The 18,230-nt window shown below is 37.3% G+C and overlaps 1 protein-coding gene across 1 annotated transcript in view; it reads left to right on the forward strand.

Annotated features, from left to right (window-relative positions):
- megf6b (multiple EGF-like-domains 6b) overlaps nt 1-18,230 on the forward strand; it is an 89,776-nt gene that overhangs the window by 16,978 nt on the left and 54,568 nt on the right. Inside the window, exon 4 of the mRNA XM_055160979.1 lies at nt 3,785-3,889. Coding sequence (XP_055016954.1) covers nt 3,785-3,889 — 105 coding nt within the window. The remainder of the gene's footprint in view (nt 1-3,784; nt 3,890-18,230) is intronic.

Raw genomic sequence — 18,230 nt, forward strand, 5'->3', positions numbered from 1 at the left:
AGATAATAATTGTTTGGCAGCAGTTTTGCAACTGGAAGTTTGATGGTTTGAATCCCACCACCACAACGGATTATTTCGTTATTCATGTTTCACTAAGGTTAATTAAGGTGTATTTTAAAGTGCTACCTCATTTACAAGTCATTTTACTCACTGCTGCCATTGTGTATTTAACCTTTAGCCTTATTATGATTATGCATGAATGGTAGCCCCTTTGTCTCTCTCTATGTGTTTAGGCTGTAGAAGCGCGTCCCCAGTGTGCGTTGTTTGTCCAGTCTTGAGCAGGTGTCTGGCCGGGCTGACAGGGACTGACAGGGAGGTGACAGGGGGCTTTTTAGTTGTCAGTTCGTGCAGTCGGCCGCTGAGAGATGTGAGTTAAATGACTGCAGCTCTTCTGTAATTATGAAGACAGCCCGTGTCCGTCTCTGTTGTGTCTAAATACAAATCACTGACACCAGATACTCCAACTGATCCCATTATAATGCGCAAATGTTCAGTGTGGATAATTATGATAAATGCAAGTATGAATGAGAATAATAATGTTGCGTCTGTGTGTTTCTTTTAGCCAGAGTGGGTCATCAGCTGCCTCTTGTTCATTGAATTGTTTTTCTTTAAACTGACCCAGATGCCCTTCCTGGTGGAGTTGGGATTGAAAACTTATTGTTACCCCCCTTTGTGAGTGCAGAATAATATGGACAAGTTATGGTAAAACTAAACTAGAACCATATTGTGCAATTTTCTCATGCTTCATTTTATTTAATGCGTTAATTTATAATGTACTTACTCTGTGCAGCACTTTCGAGATGTTGTGATGATAAAATGTATACAAATAAAGTTAGATTGGATTGGATTGTATAATGTTTCCTCATCACAAATATACCTGGAGTTATGTTGAGTTTTCTTTCACACATGTTTAACACACAAACCCTGTATAATTAGGCTGAGTTTTTCTCCCAAATAGAAAATGCTCTTTTAAATGTTGTGATGTCATGTGCTAATACAGGAAGTGCTCCACTGTGTTTTTAAACTCCACACACCTTCAGTAGAATCATTTGAATAATTTCAGCCCCGGAATTGCCAATCTCTACTGAACTAAAGGAGTTACTAACTAAAAGGAGCTGTTAACTTGAAAACTACTGCTTCATGACATCATAAGTTGGAACAGAGCATTTCGAGCTTTGGAGATCTAGTCAGGCTAATAATACAGGATTACTCAAACATTTGTGAATGAACCAAACGAACTCCAGCTATGTTTTTTAAGGAGGCAACAACATTCTAACCTGGCTTAAAGCTCACAAGAGTCAGTTTAGCATAATGTAAGACCTTTGAGCTAGGTGTAAGTTTAGTTCATACCAGTGCTAAACAAGTCTAAACCAGATCTTACCAATGACAACTCTGACTGCATCTTAAATTATGTAGTGACACCTGCTCTGACTAACAGTACTACTGATTTACAACTTTTTAAAGAGACCGTTCAATGAGGTAATAGTTTGAAGATGAATTGTTCATTTTGGTGATTATTAATATAGCAGTCTGGAAAGCAAAAACAAGCACAAATGCATTTAGATTTAATCATAATAGTAGTATACAACCATTGACAGCTTTCAGAGTTTGAAAATAATTCATTATAAGAAACCATCACAGTTACGGCATTTGGTGGTCTCTTCAGTCAAAACACTGCTTTGAATTATCTTTGTTGAACTGGTTTTGTCTCTATTCTTAGAAAGACCCCATGCATTCCCTGTGTGACTTGCATTATTCCTGTACCAGTGTCCACATGTTAGCACTGTGAACATCAATGACAGGCGTCAGTCCCTGAACCTGTCATCACCAGTGCTCTGCCTGTTTAAGAGACGCTAAACAACAGGCCTTCTCCAAACAGCTGTGGCACATTCACACAGGGCAACATGCTGAGTTCAAGTGCTCAGCAGAAAGTCAGACAAAAATATTTTTCTGCTGACTTTAAACTTCATAAGGTGATTGTTAGTGTTGTAGTTTGACACCCAAATATCAGATGCAAAAGCTTGAACTGATTGAATAGCTCTGGTTGAGAGACAAAATACTCACACTGGATCTTGAACTACAATTTTTTGCCTGCCACTTACATAAAAGTGTAATTCTAAATATGTAGTTTCTAACAATATCTACTTTTCAAAATTTTCCTCACAAAATATTGATCTTTATGAGTAGTTGTAACTTATTACTTATATTATTATATTATTATAATTATATAAATTGTAATTAATTAATGTCAAAATATAAAAAGCTTAATGTACACAGGGCGATGTGGTTAGAGCAGTGGTCTCCCCTTGAAAGTTTCTGTAAGTCCAATGCAATTCCACGCATTTCAGCTAATATTTAAAATCTTTAATATCACATAAGCAAGATAATGCATTCTTAATATATTTATTTCAGTTTTTAAAGAACACATGCACTTTTTTAATCTCATGTCTTTCTTTTTGAGTGAAACCACATAGTACAGGACTAAGAATAGATTAATAGGCCCAAGCAGCTTTGAAAATCCTTGACTCACCCACATGTCTGTTAGAAGCATGTGCAGAGCTGAACCTGATGAAGTGCCATGACAAAGATAACTATAACATGAGATTTATCAGCTCTTAAACAGGGTTCACTATTCTCCTCCAGGATGCTATTACTTTGTGGTTATAACAGCCACAGTTTGAGTCAGATTTATGGGAGCCAATGTTCTCAGCACTGTCCCTGTCTGCAGGCTATACACAAACACACTGGCTCCAGATCAGGTTTAAAATGAAACTAATCATTTGTCTGATCTGGTGAAAGAATGTGACATCCTGCAAAGCAACTCAGCATAATGTTGAAGTGTGTTTGAAAACAGGGATTATATTACAGAAAAATAACTCGAAATTACCACACATTTCTTGTTTTGACTAAATTCTGAATTTCTGAGAGGCATATCAAAGCTCCAACTTTTTTGTACATATTTTTTATTGGTACAACTTGTCTATGTGACATTTTGAAACTGTAGATGTGTAATTGACAAAATTAATTATTGCAAGTTCAGAGCAGTGACGGGAAATAGGGGATAGGTGAAAACTGAAATTTTCTGAGAATACAGGATTACACACAGACCAACAGGGAACACTGTTATAGGTTAACATCTTAAATGTGTCGATATATTGTAATGTGGTATTCTTGGTGTGGTATAATATGGTATTCATTTATTTTTCCAGGACAGTGCACAATAAAGCATTAACCAAGACCAAGTCAAAGGAAATATGGTCACACGTGGTCACATTTTTAAATACATAGCGCTTTTCCACCTTCAAGGCACTCAAAGCACTTTACATCAAGGAATCACTCACCACTCCACTGTAGGGGTGAGGTTGGTTCAGTGTCTTGCCCAATAACAACAGCATTCATCTGTGGGAGCTGGAATCGCACTGCCAACCTGTGGGTCAGTGGGTCTGAGTTTCGGATCAGTGGACAAAATGCTCTGCCAACTGAGCTGCTGTCACCCAAATATACTGGACTTGTAAACTAATGTGCATTTTTTGTTGTGTCGTTAAATTTGTAAGTTTGTGTTGTATTTTATTTTAAGTCTGTGATGTCACGTAAATTCACAGGTTTGAATTTAAACGTGAAAGATATTCACACCATTTTTCATATTATTACTATTTCAGATTTGCTCATCTTGGCATTTGTCCCACTTTTTATCAGCCTTACATCACCTCCAGGTGTTTCTATGACACTCACCTCTCCTCTCTCTCCTCTCATGTTTCCTGATGGCTGTGGACGGACGGAGCAGCTGTGTGTAGCTACGGTGTCTGCTTTAACGGAGGGCACTGCCGCGAGGGCTCCACCCAACTCTGTGACTGTCCTGCTGGCTTCAACGGGCCCAGCTGCCAGTATGGTGAGTGCACGGGATTTTCAAACACACCACACTAAGGCCTGTCACAATAATTACTATATTGACTTATCATTCAATATATGAAAACTGGAACTATATTTTTTGGAGTCAGTCTTTGCACTACTGAGAATTTGTGGTTATTGTTTAGCTATATGATAATATTTAAGACATAAAAGGTTGAATTAATGACTTCTATGATGACTATTACAGATTCAAACTAAGTACTAAACTGTTTCATTCTACTTTTTATTTTTATTTTTTTAATTTTTTTTTTTGTAGTTTCTGTTTTTGAAAGGTGCACTGTGTAACTTTTCTGATAGAAGGCCCGCCAGTTTCTTGTCTCCATGGAGATGTTATTGCTATGTATGTATAGCATTACACTTTTCAATCTCTATAGAAACAAGCCAAAGATACTACCAGGCCAATTTACAGGTGAGATCTGTGAAGAGGTAACCCCACTCACAGTAAGAACGCATGCTTTTAAAGGAATATTTGTAATGTAGTAATTAATAATTAATACTATATTATGGAATATTACAGCCAAAGACATAGCATCTCCATGGTAATGGACCCCCAACCTGAATAGTTACGCAGTGCATCTTTAAAAATATTGTCGATTTAGAATAGTTTTTGTGTTTAAATCTGCTCTTTGGGTATTTTGTCAGTGGCATATATTAATTTCAATTTTAGAGTTTATCATTTATATTTAATTTAGCAATTTATCATACTTCAGATTTTTATCGTAACACACTATAGCATCTAGGCCTGTAGTCAATTAAAGAAATTCTTGGTCAACATATCTTGTGGATCGATTAATCAACTACCAGAGGGTCTTGGCATGGCATGAAAGCTCTCAGATTATTAGAATCTTGCACACACATCTGCTATATATACAAAGAAGTAATAATAAACAAAACCTTTAGAAATGGAAAGGCAGATTGAACTGGCCAGTCACTCCCAAAACCAGCAAACTCAATCCATGCATTGTTCTTTTTGCTATTTTACTTGTAAATCAATATAAACTCAATAAAATAACCCACAGTTTTCAATTTTCCTAGTAGTAGTCAGTTAGTTTTGGAGTCAGTAGTAGTAGGTGTTAGTAGTAAGTAGTGCAGTAGTAGTAATTTTCAGTTTAAAGGTCCAGTATTTTGCGAAATTGACTCTTGTGAGCTTTAAGCCATGTTGAAATGCTTCAAAAACATACCTGGAGTTTTGTTTCATTCACACATGTTTGAGTAATATTGCATTATTAGGCTGTCTACATCTCTAAATCCACCTTGTGATGTCATGAAGTGGTAGTTTTCAAGTTAATAGCTACCTTCAGGGGTATAGTGGGCGTGGTACGTGGAGGTACGCCATCCACCCACTTCTCCTGACGTGAGATATAAAAAAATAGCAAATATAAAATAGCCTACAACATAAATGTCAAACCGGAGAAAACAACCTGCATAGGCTTATAATACCTCCAGTACTATCCTACAGTGACCTCCTATAGTGAATATGAGGGGACCAGGACTGAACCAGGGCTGAACCAGGAGGATTAAAACAGGAGTAAACCAGGACTATACAAGGACTAACAACTTTCTAACATGACTTAAAGCTCACAAGTTTAGCATAATATAAGACCTTTAAACTAGGTCTAAGTTTGATTCTAAGTCTAAACCAGGTCTTACCAATGACTATAGGACTATACCAGGACTAAACCAGGACTAAACCAGAACTGAACCAGGACTGAGTGTTGGGACGGGCCTGGAGGTGCGCCCTCATAAACCATAGGGTGACCACAGGAGAAAGAAAAGGCTCAGAGCTCCGCACCTCATGGAGCTAAGTGCAGCTGGTGCCCAATCACACTTTGCGGACAGCCTGCTTTGCGGGCTTGGGGTTCTTGCTGTCACTCTCAAGTCCAAGATTAGTCCTGCTTTAGACCTGATTTAGTCCTGGTTTAGTCCTGGTTCAGTCCTGGGCACGTGTTGTAGCCTATCATTTATGTTCTGTAGGTGATTATGAATGGCATTAATGTTAATAATAACTGAGTCCGCACCTTTTAATTCCAGGGCTGCAATTATCCAAATGATTAAAGTGAAAGTGTATGGAGTTTAAAAACACAGTGGAGCACTTCCTGTATTACCACATGGCATCACAATGTGGAACAGAGCGATTTCTGTTTCAGAGAAGAACACAGCCTTAATATGCAGGAGTTTTGGGTTAAACATGTGTGAATGAAACAAAACAGAACTCTAGTCATGTTTTTTTTATGAGGAAACAAGAACTTAGATTAAAAAATAGTGTAATATGGGCCCTTTAAAATGTTCGACACACAGCAACAGCGCTGACTTCAGAGTGGCTTTTTGAATGGGTGCACAGCATTGACCCCATGCTCTCTGTATTTTGTCATAGGCCCATTGTTAATTTTGAGCTGTTGAAATAAAACAGCGGCCGATTCTGTTGTCTTTTTGATAACTCCACCACACGACAGGAAATTCCACTTGGTGTCAACTTTGGACTACAACTGTCCATCTTTCTCTCAATCTTGTTCCACTTTTGACACTGCGGTTGCATAATTCAAACCCTCTTGCACTTATAAACCAAATATTTCTCAAACGATCTCATCTTTCATTAACTTTCTCATGCAGAAGCTGTAGGTCTGTGACACGATGGTATACACTGACTTCCTGTTTGCCTTATTATAGCTCTCGTGATGCAGCTTTGTGAAATCCTACCACAGCACACAGCTCTTTGCGGTTTTAAGCTGACCTGACTTCCTCCTGATTACTCCACGCTTCAATGCAAGAGCTAATCATGGAGACAGACAGTGTACACAGGGTTTGGATGTGTCTTAAGATGGACAGAATGGGCCTGGAGGTACAGAGCTATTGTGGAGGTTAATGCTACAACTAGTGCATAATGAGCATAATGAGGCTAAAGCTAAAGATGAGGGTAATCGGCAGAGAAAAGCAGTCATGCCATGTTTGTTATGGATTTCAGAAATGGCACGAACTGAATAGTTATGTTGTTTGGGGTGAGTATTTTATGAGAAATATGTAATTTACACATACATTTGTGACTTTATTTAGGTTTTAAAGTCAAGTTCACAATGCGTTTTAATCTCATCCAGGAATGTTAAAGCTGCTTTATCCAAGTTTCAAACTCTGAAAGGACAGAGTAGGTGTTTAAAGGTCCTATATTGTACCAAAATTGACTCTTGTGAGCTTTAAGCCATGTTAGAATGTTGTTACTGCAACAAAAACATACCTGGAGTTAGGTTTTGTTTCATTCACACATGTTTAAGTAATCCTTTATTATTAGTCTGTCTGCATCTCCAAAACTCAAAATGCTCTGTTCCAACTTGTGATATGTATATTTGTTTGAGACAGGGACAGCGCACAATTTTTGCATGAAAAATTAACAGGATGCATTGTACATCAGGTTGTAGCATAAGAGCTAATTTCATTCAACCTGTAGTCCCTGGGCAGGTTCATTGATTGATTGTATTTAACTGACCTTAACTATCAACTGTTCTTGGAGACCTATAGCATTTTTTGGGTTGATGGAGGAAACTGGAGCACTCAGAGGAAACCCATCCAGACACAGGGAGAAACATGCAAACTCCACACAGAAAGGCCTTGACAACCCAGGGATTGAACCTGGAACCTTCTTGCTGTGAGGCATGAGTGCTAGCCACTCAGCCACCATGCCACCGATGTAGTGGTAGTTTTCAAGTTTACCTTTAGTTCCGTTAAGACTGGCAATTCCAAGGCTGAAATTATCCAAATGATGTTAATGAAGGTCTATGGAGTTTAAAAACACAGTGGAGCACTTACTGTATTTCCTCAATATGCAGGGTTTGTATTTTAAATGTGTGAATGAAACCAAGCACGACTTCAGGTATGCTTGTAATGAAGAAACATTATAACACATCAGAATATAGTATAAAACAGGCCCTTTAAATGTAGCTCATTTCTAGCTCTCATAAACCCTTGGACATAATTGCTAGTGTTCACATTTTTCTTTTTCTTTTTTTGTGCTTACATTTAACTTTAGACCACGACAGCAAGTTGTTGTGGAGTTGCTAAAGTTATTTTTTATGATACATTCTTAAAGAGCTGCTAAACCCCTGAGATACATTATCAAGAATATGTAAAAAAAAAAAAAAAAAAAAGTAAACAAAAGAGCCATGAAACAACTCAGTAAACTACTGTTAACTACCTTTAATTCATCACACTAGTGTCAGAATATTTAATTATATAATGAATATAATAACATAATGAATATTACTTAATAATGAACGCTATGTTTAGTATTTAGTATCTTGGTTTTACATTAGGCTAACTGAAATCTGTATGATGTGACAGTTGTGATGATGCAGTCCTGAGTTTCACTGAATCAGCATGTAGCTCTTGTTCTCACTATTTCATTGTTTTATAGTCATCTGGTCTCCTCTAGTGAACAAACCTCTCCTCGCTGTGCAGCACCGGTCCTGCCCTGTGTTGTGAGTGAGATACTGCATATGCATAGGACCGCTGCCCCTGACCCCATCCTTTTTGAAGGCTATCAATCCATAAAGACCCTTGACGGGTTTAGTGCTCGGTGACTGACACTGAATGAGCTCCAAAGAGCAAGTGTGGGGCACCAGTGTCAGAGCATGAACCAAGCATTATATCTGTCCGGTCTCCAGGTTTCAACAGTGTGTGGATGGCAAGAATAAGGATTTATTTTGAGTTGTGCAAAGATAATAAACATGCCATCACAATGGCGTCGGGTAGATAAAAAATTGCAAAAATGGTTCTACTGGTTGAAATATATCAACATTTTTCACTAAGGTTTAGACAAAAATACACAAATAAAAATAAACAAGCAGAGACACCAAAGCTGCATTTGCAAACACTGGTAAGGACAGATTTATTTGTTCCATTTGCCTTCTGGTTCAGAGGCAACTGTGGTACTTACACAGCTATTGCAATAAAAAAAAAGTAATTTCTCCCGATCACTTATATGTGTGTTACTTGAAAATATATAGTCATATATGATACTTACTCCTACTCTCAAAAATTTACTCAAAAAGTTACATTTAAATCAGTTAAAAAACTCAACAAGCACACTTTTTACATTCTATTCATGTTAACATGTCAACAGTTTTTCTCCTTACAAAAACTTTAGACATGATGGTCAAGTTGTTTGTTATAATTTTGTGGATTGATTCTCAAGACGATTGAATGAGCCGCACATGGGTTGCCAGATTTAGTACTGAAAAGTTAGACTTAGTCTTAGACAAACTTTATTGATTCACAAGGGAAATTACTTGGACATGGTGGCTCACAGATCACAATATAACTTAATAACAAAGAGTAAAAAATATAAATGGTAACAATAATAGTTAAAGTCTATATAAGAGACTGGTGACAAATAAGGCATTATTATATAAATGTGCAGGTACAAGTAAAAATAAAGTATAAGAAATAGGTAATAAAAATATCTATCTATATACAAGAGGTCATAAGGAAAACAATGCTAAGACAAAGGTTGGGACTTGCAAGTCGTGACTTGGACTATAAATACTCATATATAAATATACTATGGTTTTTAAAGTACAGTTTAGCTTAAAATTCATATAAATTGCACAAATCTAAGCTATATTTGTTATTTTGATTTACAGACTTGATATGACTTGAAGCTCAGAACAGACTACTTGGACTTGACTTGGACTTGACTTGAACTTATGAGCCAGTGACTCAAGACTCGACTTGGACTTGCCAGTATTTGACTTGGGACTTGACTCGGACTTGAGGTCAAAGACTTGAGACTTAATTGAGACTTGCAAAACAGTGACTTGGTCCCACCTCTGTGCAAAGTTGATATGAAGATTGACAGGACATAGGGTTATCATTACATAAGGGTGAGTTGTTCTACAGTTGTAGGGAGTATTATCTGTTACATAAGGGTACAGTTGTTTGGAGTATGGTATGAATGTATTCCTGTATCTCCTGTTGCTGCATTTAAATGACGGCATGTCATAGACCTACACTGACATATTGTCCAACCACTAGGCCAGTTTGTGCTCACACCTCTTTAATCCCATCCCATTCTTAAGTGGATAATAACCTTTGATGCTCAGATTCTCCACAAAGCTCCTCTTCTCCTGTCTGTCACAGCTTGTCTGCTCTGACATGTTTACCCAAAAATGCTTAGAACACGGCTGAGACTGAGAGCGTGGTGCAGAGAGAGACCACAGCACACTCCTCGTTTCATTAGTATAGACTCTGGTGATGTAGTACGGTGCAGTGGAATGTTTTTCATGTGGCTGGAGCTGTTTGGATGTTGAACCAGTGTTTACTTCTTTAAAAAGAGGTGATTAATCCTATGTTACTCACTGTATCTTAAATCTGTCACCTGCTTCAGCCTCAGGACGTAGTAATGACTGTTTTCAAGTCAGCACTGCAGTAAAAAGGTGTGACAAAGACATTGTTTTTTTCAAGTTGATATTGCAAAATTGTGAAGTTGAAAACATTTTAATGGAGATGTTTTAACTGCTTATGGTATTTATTTTCCAGTACACAGAAAAGATAGTGTATAATATGAACAGAAGTAAAATGGAACATCATGGTCTACTGTAACAGTTCAATCCACTGAGATTCTTTTATTTTCATTTACCAAAGCCTAAAACTATTCTTCTTAAAGCATTACCCATCTTGTAAATTAGTTAATCTAGTTATTTACTTGGTTCACTCATAACATATACCCAAGCAGTTTTTGACCAAATCAAATAGCTACATTGTCTACAATTGTAAGAAAGAACATTGTGCATGACTATATCACTGCAATGGTGGTCCATTTCACTCTGCTGTCTGAAAAACTGTTCTTGAGTTGTGTATTCGTCCAAAGAATCTATAGTGTGGTTGAGAAAGTGGAACAAGACAGATTTAAATATTTTCTTCCTACTTTTACAGTTTGAAAATTAGCTGTAAAGCACAAGTTGTCAATGTAGTCTAAACCTGTGATTGGTTATGTTCAGTGTGTTATTGTATGCCTTCTCTGTTTAAGTAATTGCATGTATTTTCTCAGTTTTCAAATGCTTGGTGAAGTGCAGGATCATGCTGAGGCAGTTTTTGGGTCAGTGCACTTATTTCAGTCACAGACAGCATGGACTCCTGGTCATTATGATCATTAGATTGTAATGTGCTCTTCAAAGCACGAGTTTAACATTCTTTCTGAGAGACAGACAGATCTGTACTGCACACTAAATCTCACTGTCAGCTCAAACTACAACTGCAGTCCACAGACAGTCACTGAGGATGGGTTAAAGACGGGTGAGGCTAAAGAGAGTGTACACACTATTTAGTGTTATTGGTCTGTTTGGGAAAAAATGCTTTTCAATACACTGTGACTCAGAGGAGTGGATTTGTTAAATAACGTGTTGATGATATTTTATTATAGCAGGTGGTCCACAGTTTAAAACGTTTTGCAAGTCTTTGTTTACCATTAAATCTGTCGACAAAATTGGGTAACACTGAGTTGGTGTTGATGTGGCTTCATCTGTTTTTGTACTTCCACAGGCAGTTATATGTAACATTTTAATTAATGCACATTCTTGTGCCAACACATTTCCTGTGACATCTCTGTTAAGTGTGTGAGGTTTATTAGCACTAAGGGACTAACTGTTGCAAGTTAAGGCCAAGTGTGGAGAAAAAGAATGCCAGTCAGGCCACACAGAAAAGCAACCATGTAATGTGTAGGTCAGGGATGATAATGAAAATGATCACCTGTACATGCAGGTGCCCGCCTCTCACCTTTTAATACACTATCCCAAAACCTTTTTGCTTATCTTGCTGGGTGGATATATGTTACCCATTCTGCAGATTATATAGTACTGTGAGGACATTGACAGATTCACTAATTTAAACAGTCTTTTTCAGATATTTTTCTAAAGTTCCTGTGAATAAACAATGGTCAACACAGAACAACAAGCGGCTCATAGGTCACCGGCTAGAAGAGTGGGGCATCCGCTAATTCTGAAAACTACCAATACTACTTGAGAAAATGTACACAGAATCACTGACTTTTGGCACAGAAAGGTCAAAGGTTATGGCAGCACGTGAATCGAGATGCCATTGAACTATGGAGAATGGTCAGCACAAAGTAGTAGGGTACAAATTCAACCCAACAATAAAGTGATTATAATAGTTTATATATACATTATTGGATATTATTTATATATACATTATTGGATATTATTTATACATACATTATTGGATATTATTTATAAATACATTATTGGATATTATTTATAAATACATTATTGGATATTATTTATACATACATTATTGGATATTATTTATAATACATTATTGGATATTATTTATATATACATTATTGGATGACCATTATAACTTATTTGAGGACAATTACAAAACGTGTAACAAATGCATATTTTGAATATTTTTAGAGACAGTAGTGGTAACACAATCTGTTTTCTCGCCATCTAATGGTAAGAATGAATGTTTCTCAGTTGTTGTTTTTTATATATATATATATATATATATATATATATATATATATATATATATATATATATATATATATATATATATATATATATATATATATATATATATATATATATATATATATATATATATATACACACACATATATATATATATATATATACACATATATATATATATACAGTATATATATAAAATAGATGATTGATGTTTAATGCTATACTTCATTCCAGACAAGAAACAACTTGGCAGACCAGAAAAGTACCATATTGCACCTTAAACACCAGTAGAAATGTTACGAGCCACTCTCTCTGAATAGATGCAGCAGGTGGATGCTTGGTTTACAATAAAATCCAATGGGACAGGTGTAGCTTTATGCAAGCTGCCCAAAACGACTGCCTTTTTTACATTCAGATTTAGAGTGACAGGCGGAGCCACAGTGGTGCACCTGCTATATATATTCATTTACAGTTAAACAGAACTTTGACTTAAAACATATGGTTAAAGTATTTTACCAGGTCTTTCTGTTGACCCGTTTACTCATGCACCAAGGGTGGTTGGAGAATGTCATGTCAGGATACAGTTTGATAGTTTAACTGGGTCAAAAATAATTGCTGTAATTTACAATGCCAATCCCTGTTGTTGGTTGTTGGTACTTTCACCTAACTCATTTTTCAGAACCATAGTTTGTTTTTCAAATGAGGCCATATCAGATAAGTCAGAACCATTCATGAATTTCCAACAAGTGCTTCGCTCTGGAATCCAAGCAATGTCCAGAAAATGTATACATTATATTCTATGTTCATGACAGAAAGCAAAAGCCCTCCTCATTGGAAAAATAAATGCTTGTCTGTCTGTGGTTTTGATTGTATACATTGTACTGCCGAACTGTACACACCATAGTCGCTAAGTGGATGAGTACACATGTCAAAAATATGTTAAAAGTATGTTAAATATGTGGACTAAACATGGCAACCACATTTCGTCTCACAGCAAGAACGTTCACAGTTTAGACTGACAGTTTAGGAGTTTGCATGTTCTCACTGTGTCTGGATGTGTTACCTCCTGATTGAGCACTGTGGTTGCCCAAGGGCCTGACTGGATTCTTAGAAATACTGGTTGAAAGATGGGCCAAATACAGTGGACAACTTTCTAAACAGGGGATCTGGTATATAGTTGTATGGGTTTTGTCTTGAAATAATGCTCATTTTAGGCTTGGTAGAGCAATTTGAAAACCAAATTCACTTATGTATGAATAGTTGACCATTAAAATAATTAAATAATCATTCATCACTACCTGGACTATAAGGGAAACACAAACCAATGTTTCAAAACATAGAAGGCATCATTATTAAATCAAACATGGCAACATTATTAAATCAGAATTGCCAAAACTGGAACTGGGTGATGACAATTTTATTACCCAGTGGTTTCGCTTTCTTTGTGTTTTGGGTATGGCGAGACGTGTGGGGTATGGGCGTTTTTTTTTTTTTGTTTTTTTTGTCAGTTTGTTTTTGTTATGTGAAAAATACAATTAAAATGTATATACCAAAAATATAATAAAATGTGTAAATGAACTAAAATATAATTAATTTACGGTCCATGTTAAACATTTGACCCACTGCATCTTCGAACTTGTTGGAAGGTTGAGTGACTTACAGTGATTATAATTCACATTTACACTGCTCCAGTCTCTCCTTGACAGTATCTTAAAGCATTCTCCAGTCTCTCCTTGACAGTATCTTAAAGCATTCTCCAGTCTCTCCTTGACAGTATCTTAAAGCATGAGACTGTAAAAGTGAGTAGTCCAGCTGCAGCAGTTTGTCACTAGTGAGATGTGTTTGATCAGGTTCAGCACTGTGGTGAGCCTGACTGTTTGATTATCTGACCTCATAAAACTGCTTCCACGTTAGTTTTATCTCCTGAAAAATGCCTGGATGTATTTTTGAGTTACTTTTAAGGAGGAAAGGGAAAAAACTTGTAAAATTTGTGAAAATATCAAATGCCAAAGATAATCCCGAAGTTCCCATGTTTCAGGTCAAAGTCTGTTTTTGTGATTTAGTTTTTGCACGGGTTGGAATGGTGAAAATGAGAACTATTTGGACAAAGTGGCAAAAGGTCATTCACTGACGTTATCCTGCAGTTTTACAGTTATGGATGGTTTTTGGGGAGTCGTAAATTTGAGCGTTAATGGGGCATTCACAGAGCTGCTGACATCTTTTCTGTTGTCGTAGTTTAATGAGTTGATTCTCTTCATTCAGTGCTGGTGCCACCCCACATGCCTGCTTTAGACTCGGGTGGTCATGGAGATGCACAACCCACTCCAGCTAATTACACAATAAGTCCTATTAGATGCCAAGTACTGATTTGATATTTCAATTTAACTCTGTGGTTTTCAAAATGTGTGAGTTCCATGGTTGTGCTGAATCAATGAAAAACATGCTCAATGCCGGTGCTTGAGTAGGGAACATAGCTACTTAAAAGTGCTACGAAGTAAATCTTGTGGTTTACATTATGCTTGATTCTATGGAGATGTTTCACCTTACCCTGGAATGTTCCATCATATTGCATTAAATAAATCTTTCTTGCATTTTTACATGTGTTTTTATTGCTGAGAAAAAATCCTGATATATATGTATACAAATTAGCTTGCCTCTTCACAGATCTGGCCTGTTACTCCTGCTTCTCTCCATGGCAATCTCTTTGAGTTTTCCTAGATAAGATGATGGCTGAATGTTTGAGTCAGAATATACACAAAGCTTTTATCAAGAACAAAAGCTGCTTAGCTGTTGAGTTTCCAGGCGAGATAAAAGGGCTGTGAGAAAAGTTGAGGATTAGTTTCATTACAGGTGTAACTGTTTTGTGCAAACTCTTGTCACTTGTGATCTATGGGACATCCCATCACTGACCTCTCATTGGGGCAGCTGTAAAGGGCCTAATGATGCAGAGAGGGGGGCAGATTATGGCCCTGTGTTAGACAAGGGGCAGGTGAGGGGGCAGTTTATGTCTCTGTGTGGGTTGAGGACAAGGCAGGTGGGCGGGGCAGAATGCTCCCACCCTGCCCTGTGTGCCCTGGGCCTTCTCATTACAGGGACAATCATAGTTTAGTTTAGACTGTAGGACACAGGGGGAACAAAGGGAGTGGGCAGGCTGGGGACAAGCAGGTTCTGGATGTGACAGTTTAATGTTAGTTTAGATTCGTCAGCAGTGTTGGGGAACTTACTCTGATAAAGCAGTTAGTTAGTGCCCCAGGGCAGCTGTGGCTACAGTAGTTTACCACCACTAAGTGTGAAGTGTATTAATAATGATTTGTAAAGCGCTTAGGGGTGACTTGAATGGTGCTATATAAGTGCAATGATTTATTAAGTAATGAATAATGAATTACAAGTTACTTGTTAATTTGTAATATTTTACACTACTTAGTTACTGTCTCAAGAGAGTAATGTAGTTACATGGGATTGCTTTATTTGGAATTTAATTACAGAGACTAAGTATTAGTAACACCCACCACTGTATGGTTTCCAAATAATTCATGGCAGGAGGAAAAAAAAAAACAATTCCACATTATTTATTCATTTTAGTATCCAGAATACATATATTTTTTTATCATTATGTTCTCTCTCTGGGTGGTGACCTCATGCACAATTAATTTAGTTAATATGTTTTCAACAATTTTTGAAAAATCCTTTAAGCACAATACAATATTTCATTGTTAGACGACTTTTCATTATTACAACAATTGCATTCATTATCATTACAACTTACAGGCCAGTGGTTAATTTAGCAAAGCACGTGATGTGTATTTAGTTTTATTAATTATCAGTGAACCAATAGGGACATGTGTGTACCAAAGATGTTCGTGCAGTTCTGACTGTAGATGTACACCGTATAGATACCATTTGTATTATGTTCAAATGGAAAACTCACTCATTGTTATTATGAAACAGACCTATGACATACTGAATTGAATTGGACAGTTTTACTACCATGTTGTCTTTATATTTAAGGTAAGATATACAACCTTCCTCAGTCATAATTGGTACTTTACACTGTATCCAACATGCCAGTGACCTGCAGCTATTCCTCCATTATTATCACAAGAACATATATTTAAACAGACATCACCTATGGGTCATGTACCCAAACAATGTTCCTTTCAACTTTTAACGACTTCTAACCATGTAATGTCACCCCAAACATAATCACATCATAACATTTTATACCCTAGCTTTGTGACGCTGCTATTACTCTTCTCTGGCCTGTGGCGTCTTTCTGTTGTGTACATATCACCTCCACACGAGAAGATGACACCACAACAAGTAATTTTTGGATTCCACTTTGTGTTTTGCCCCATGCATTCGAAGTGTTCAGGTCAGGGTTAGCATAGCAGCAGGCTAAGGCAAGCCTAGGAATATATCCAACACATGCAAAGGGGTCAAAGGTCAAAGCCCGGAGGACTGCAAGGCGTTCATTTGTTCCTGTTGCCCCATGTACATCATAAAAAGAGACATATACGGAGACGTGGGGGCAGCTGGCCTATATATTGAGAGCATCCATAAGTTTTACTGACACTGAAACATGTAAGGGCTCATCACATGATCACAAACAAAACAGTGCAGTGAAAGAAAATTGCATAGATTAAGTGCAACAAATTAGTACAAAACAGGACAAAAGGTTAACAACTTGTAAGACCTCTGGATCATCTACTCACCTAAATACATGGGTTTCACAATCCTGTTCATAGGTGATGCTTTTATCACTTTTATCAAAAGATATTTTAAATGAATAATTACGATGGCAATGATATTAGATTTTCATTCCATGCATCGTCCTATCTGTAGCCTTTCCCCTTAAAGATAAATAGATCAGATATGAAGCTGTACATTCCTGTCTTGTACAAGCTACACCTTTTGCAGGCAAGTTTGTGTTGATGGATTCATGGATTCATCCCCAGATGTTCACACATCTGTAGGTGGGAAAAACTCCAAAATACTATTTAATATGTGTTTCTGGTGGGGACCTGCTTTATCTCCATGCAGATGTTATTGTATTGCCTGAAATGTTCCACAGTGTGGCACTAATCATATCTGTCATGCATCTTCAGTTGCCCAGGTGTTAAAATACCCTTTCTTACTTTCATTTCCTTGTTTCCATTCAGCTTGGTATTATCATACTGTGTATTACCATACTGTGGAACATTTTAGCCAAAGCTAGACTCCAAAGCTCTCCACTGTTGGGCAAGTTACTTCAAAACTGTAATGTGTTATTTATTACTTGTTACTCTCATTTCAAAGTAATTCATTACATTACACTATTATTGCATTTACAATATAAAGCATTATACGACTATTGCATTACATAAGTTACTCTCACCAAAATAACTGTGCGAAGATGCCGAACTTTTGCGCCGTATATGGACTGAACCAGGACTAAACCAGGACTGAACCATTAGGACTGAACCATTAGGACTGAACCAGGACTAAACCAGGTCTAAACCAGGAATAAAACAGGACTAAACCAGACCTGAACCAGAATTGAACCAGAGCTGAACCAGAGCTGAACCAGAGCTGAACCAGGACTGAATCAGGACAAAACCAGGACAAAACCAGGACTTGGAATCTAGGACCGCCCCTGAGAGAACCCCGAGCCCATGGAGCAGAGTGTCGGCAAAACACGATCAGGCATCAGCTGCGCTTCGCCTCATGGTGCGCGGAGCTCTGCACCGGTCCTTTCACCCACAGTTACCCGACGGAGTACGCAGGCGCACCTCTGAGCCCGTCCCAACATTCGGAACTGTAATGATGCCGTTTCGTTGCTGCTGATATCGTGGTGATTTTAGTGAA

The sequence above is a fragment of the Boleophthalmus pectinirostris genome, unplaced genomic scaffold (assembly GCF_026225935.1).
Source record: "Boleophthalmus pectinirostris isolate CB_2022bp ecotype Guang Dong unplaced genomic scaffold, ASM2622593v1 HiC_scaffold_3, whole genome shotgun sequence".
NCBI classification, from domain to species: Eukaryota; Metazoa; Chordata; class Actinopteri; order Gobiiformes; family Gobiidae; genus Boleophthalmus; species Boleophthalmus pectinirostris.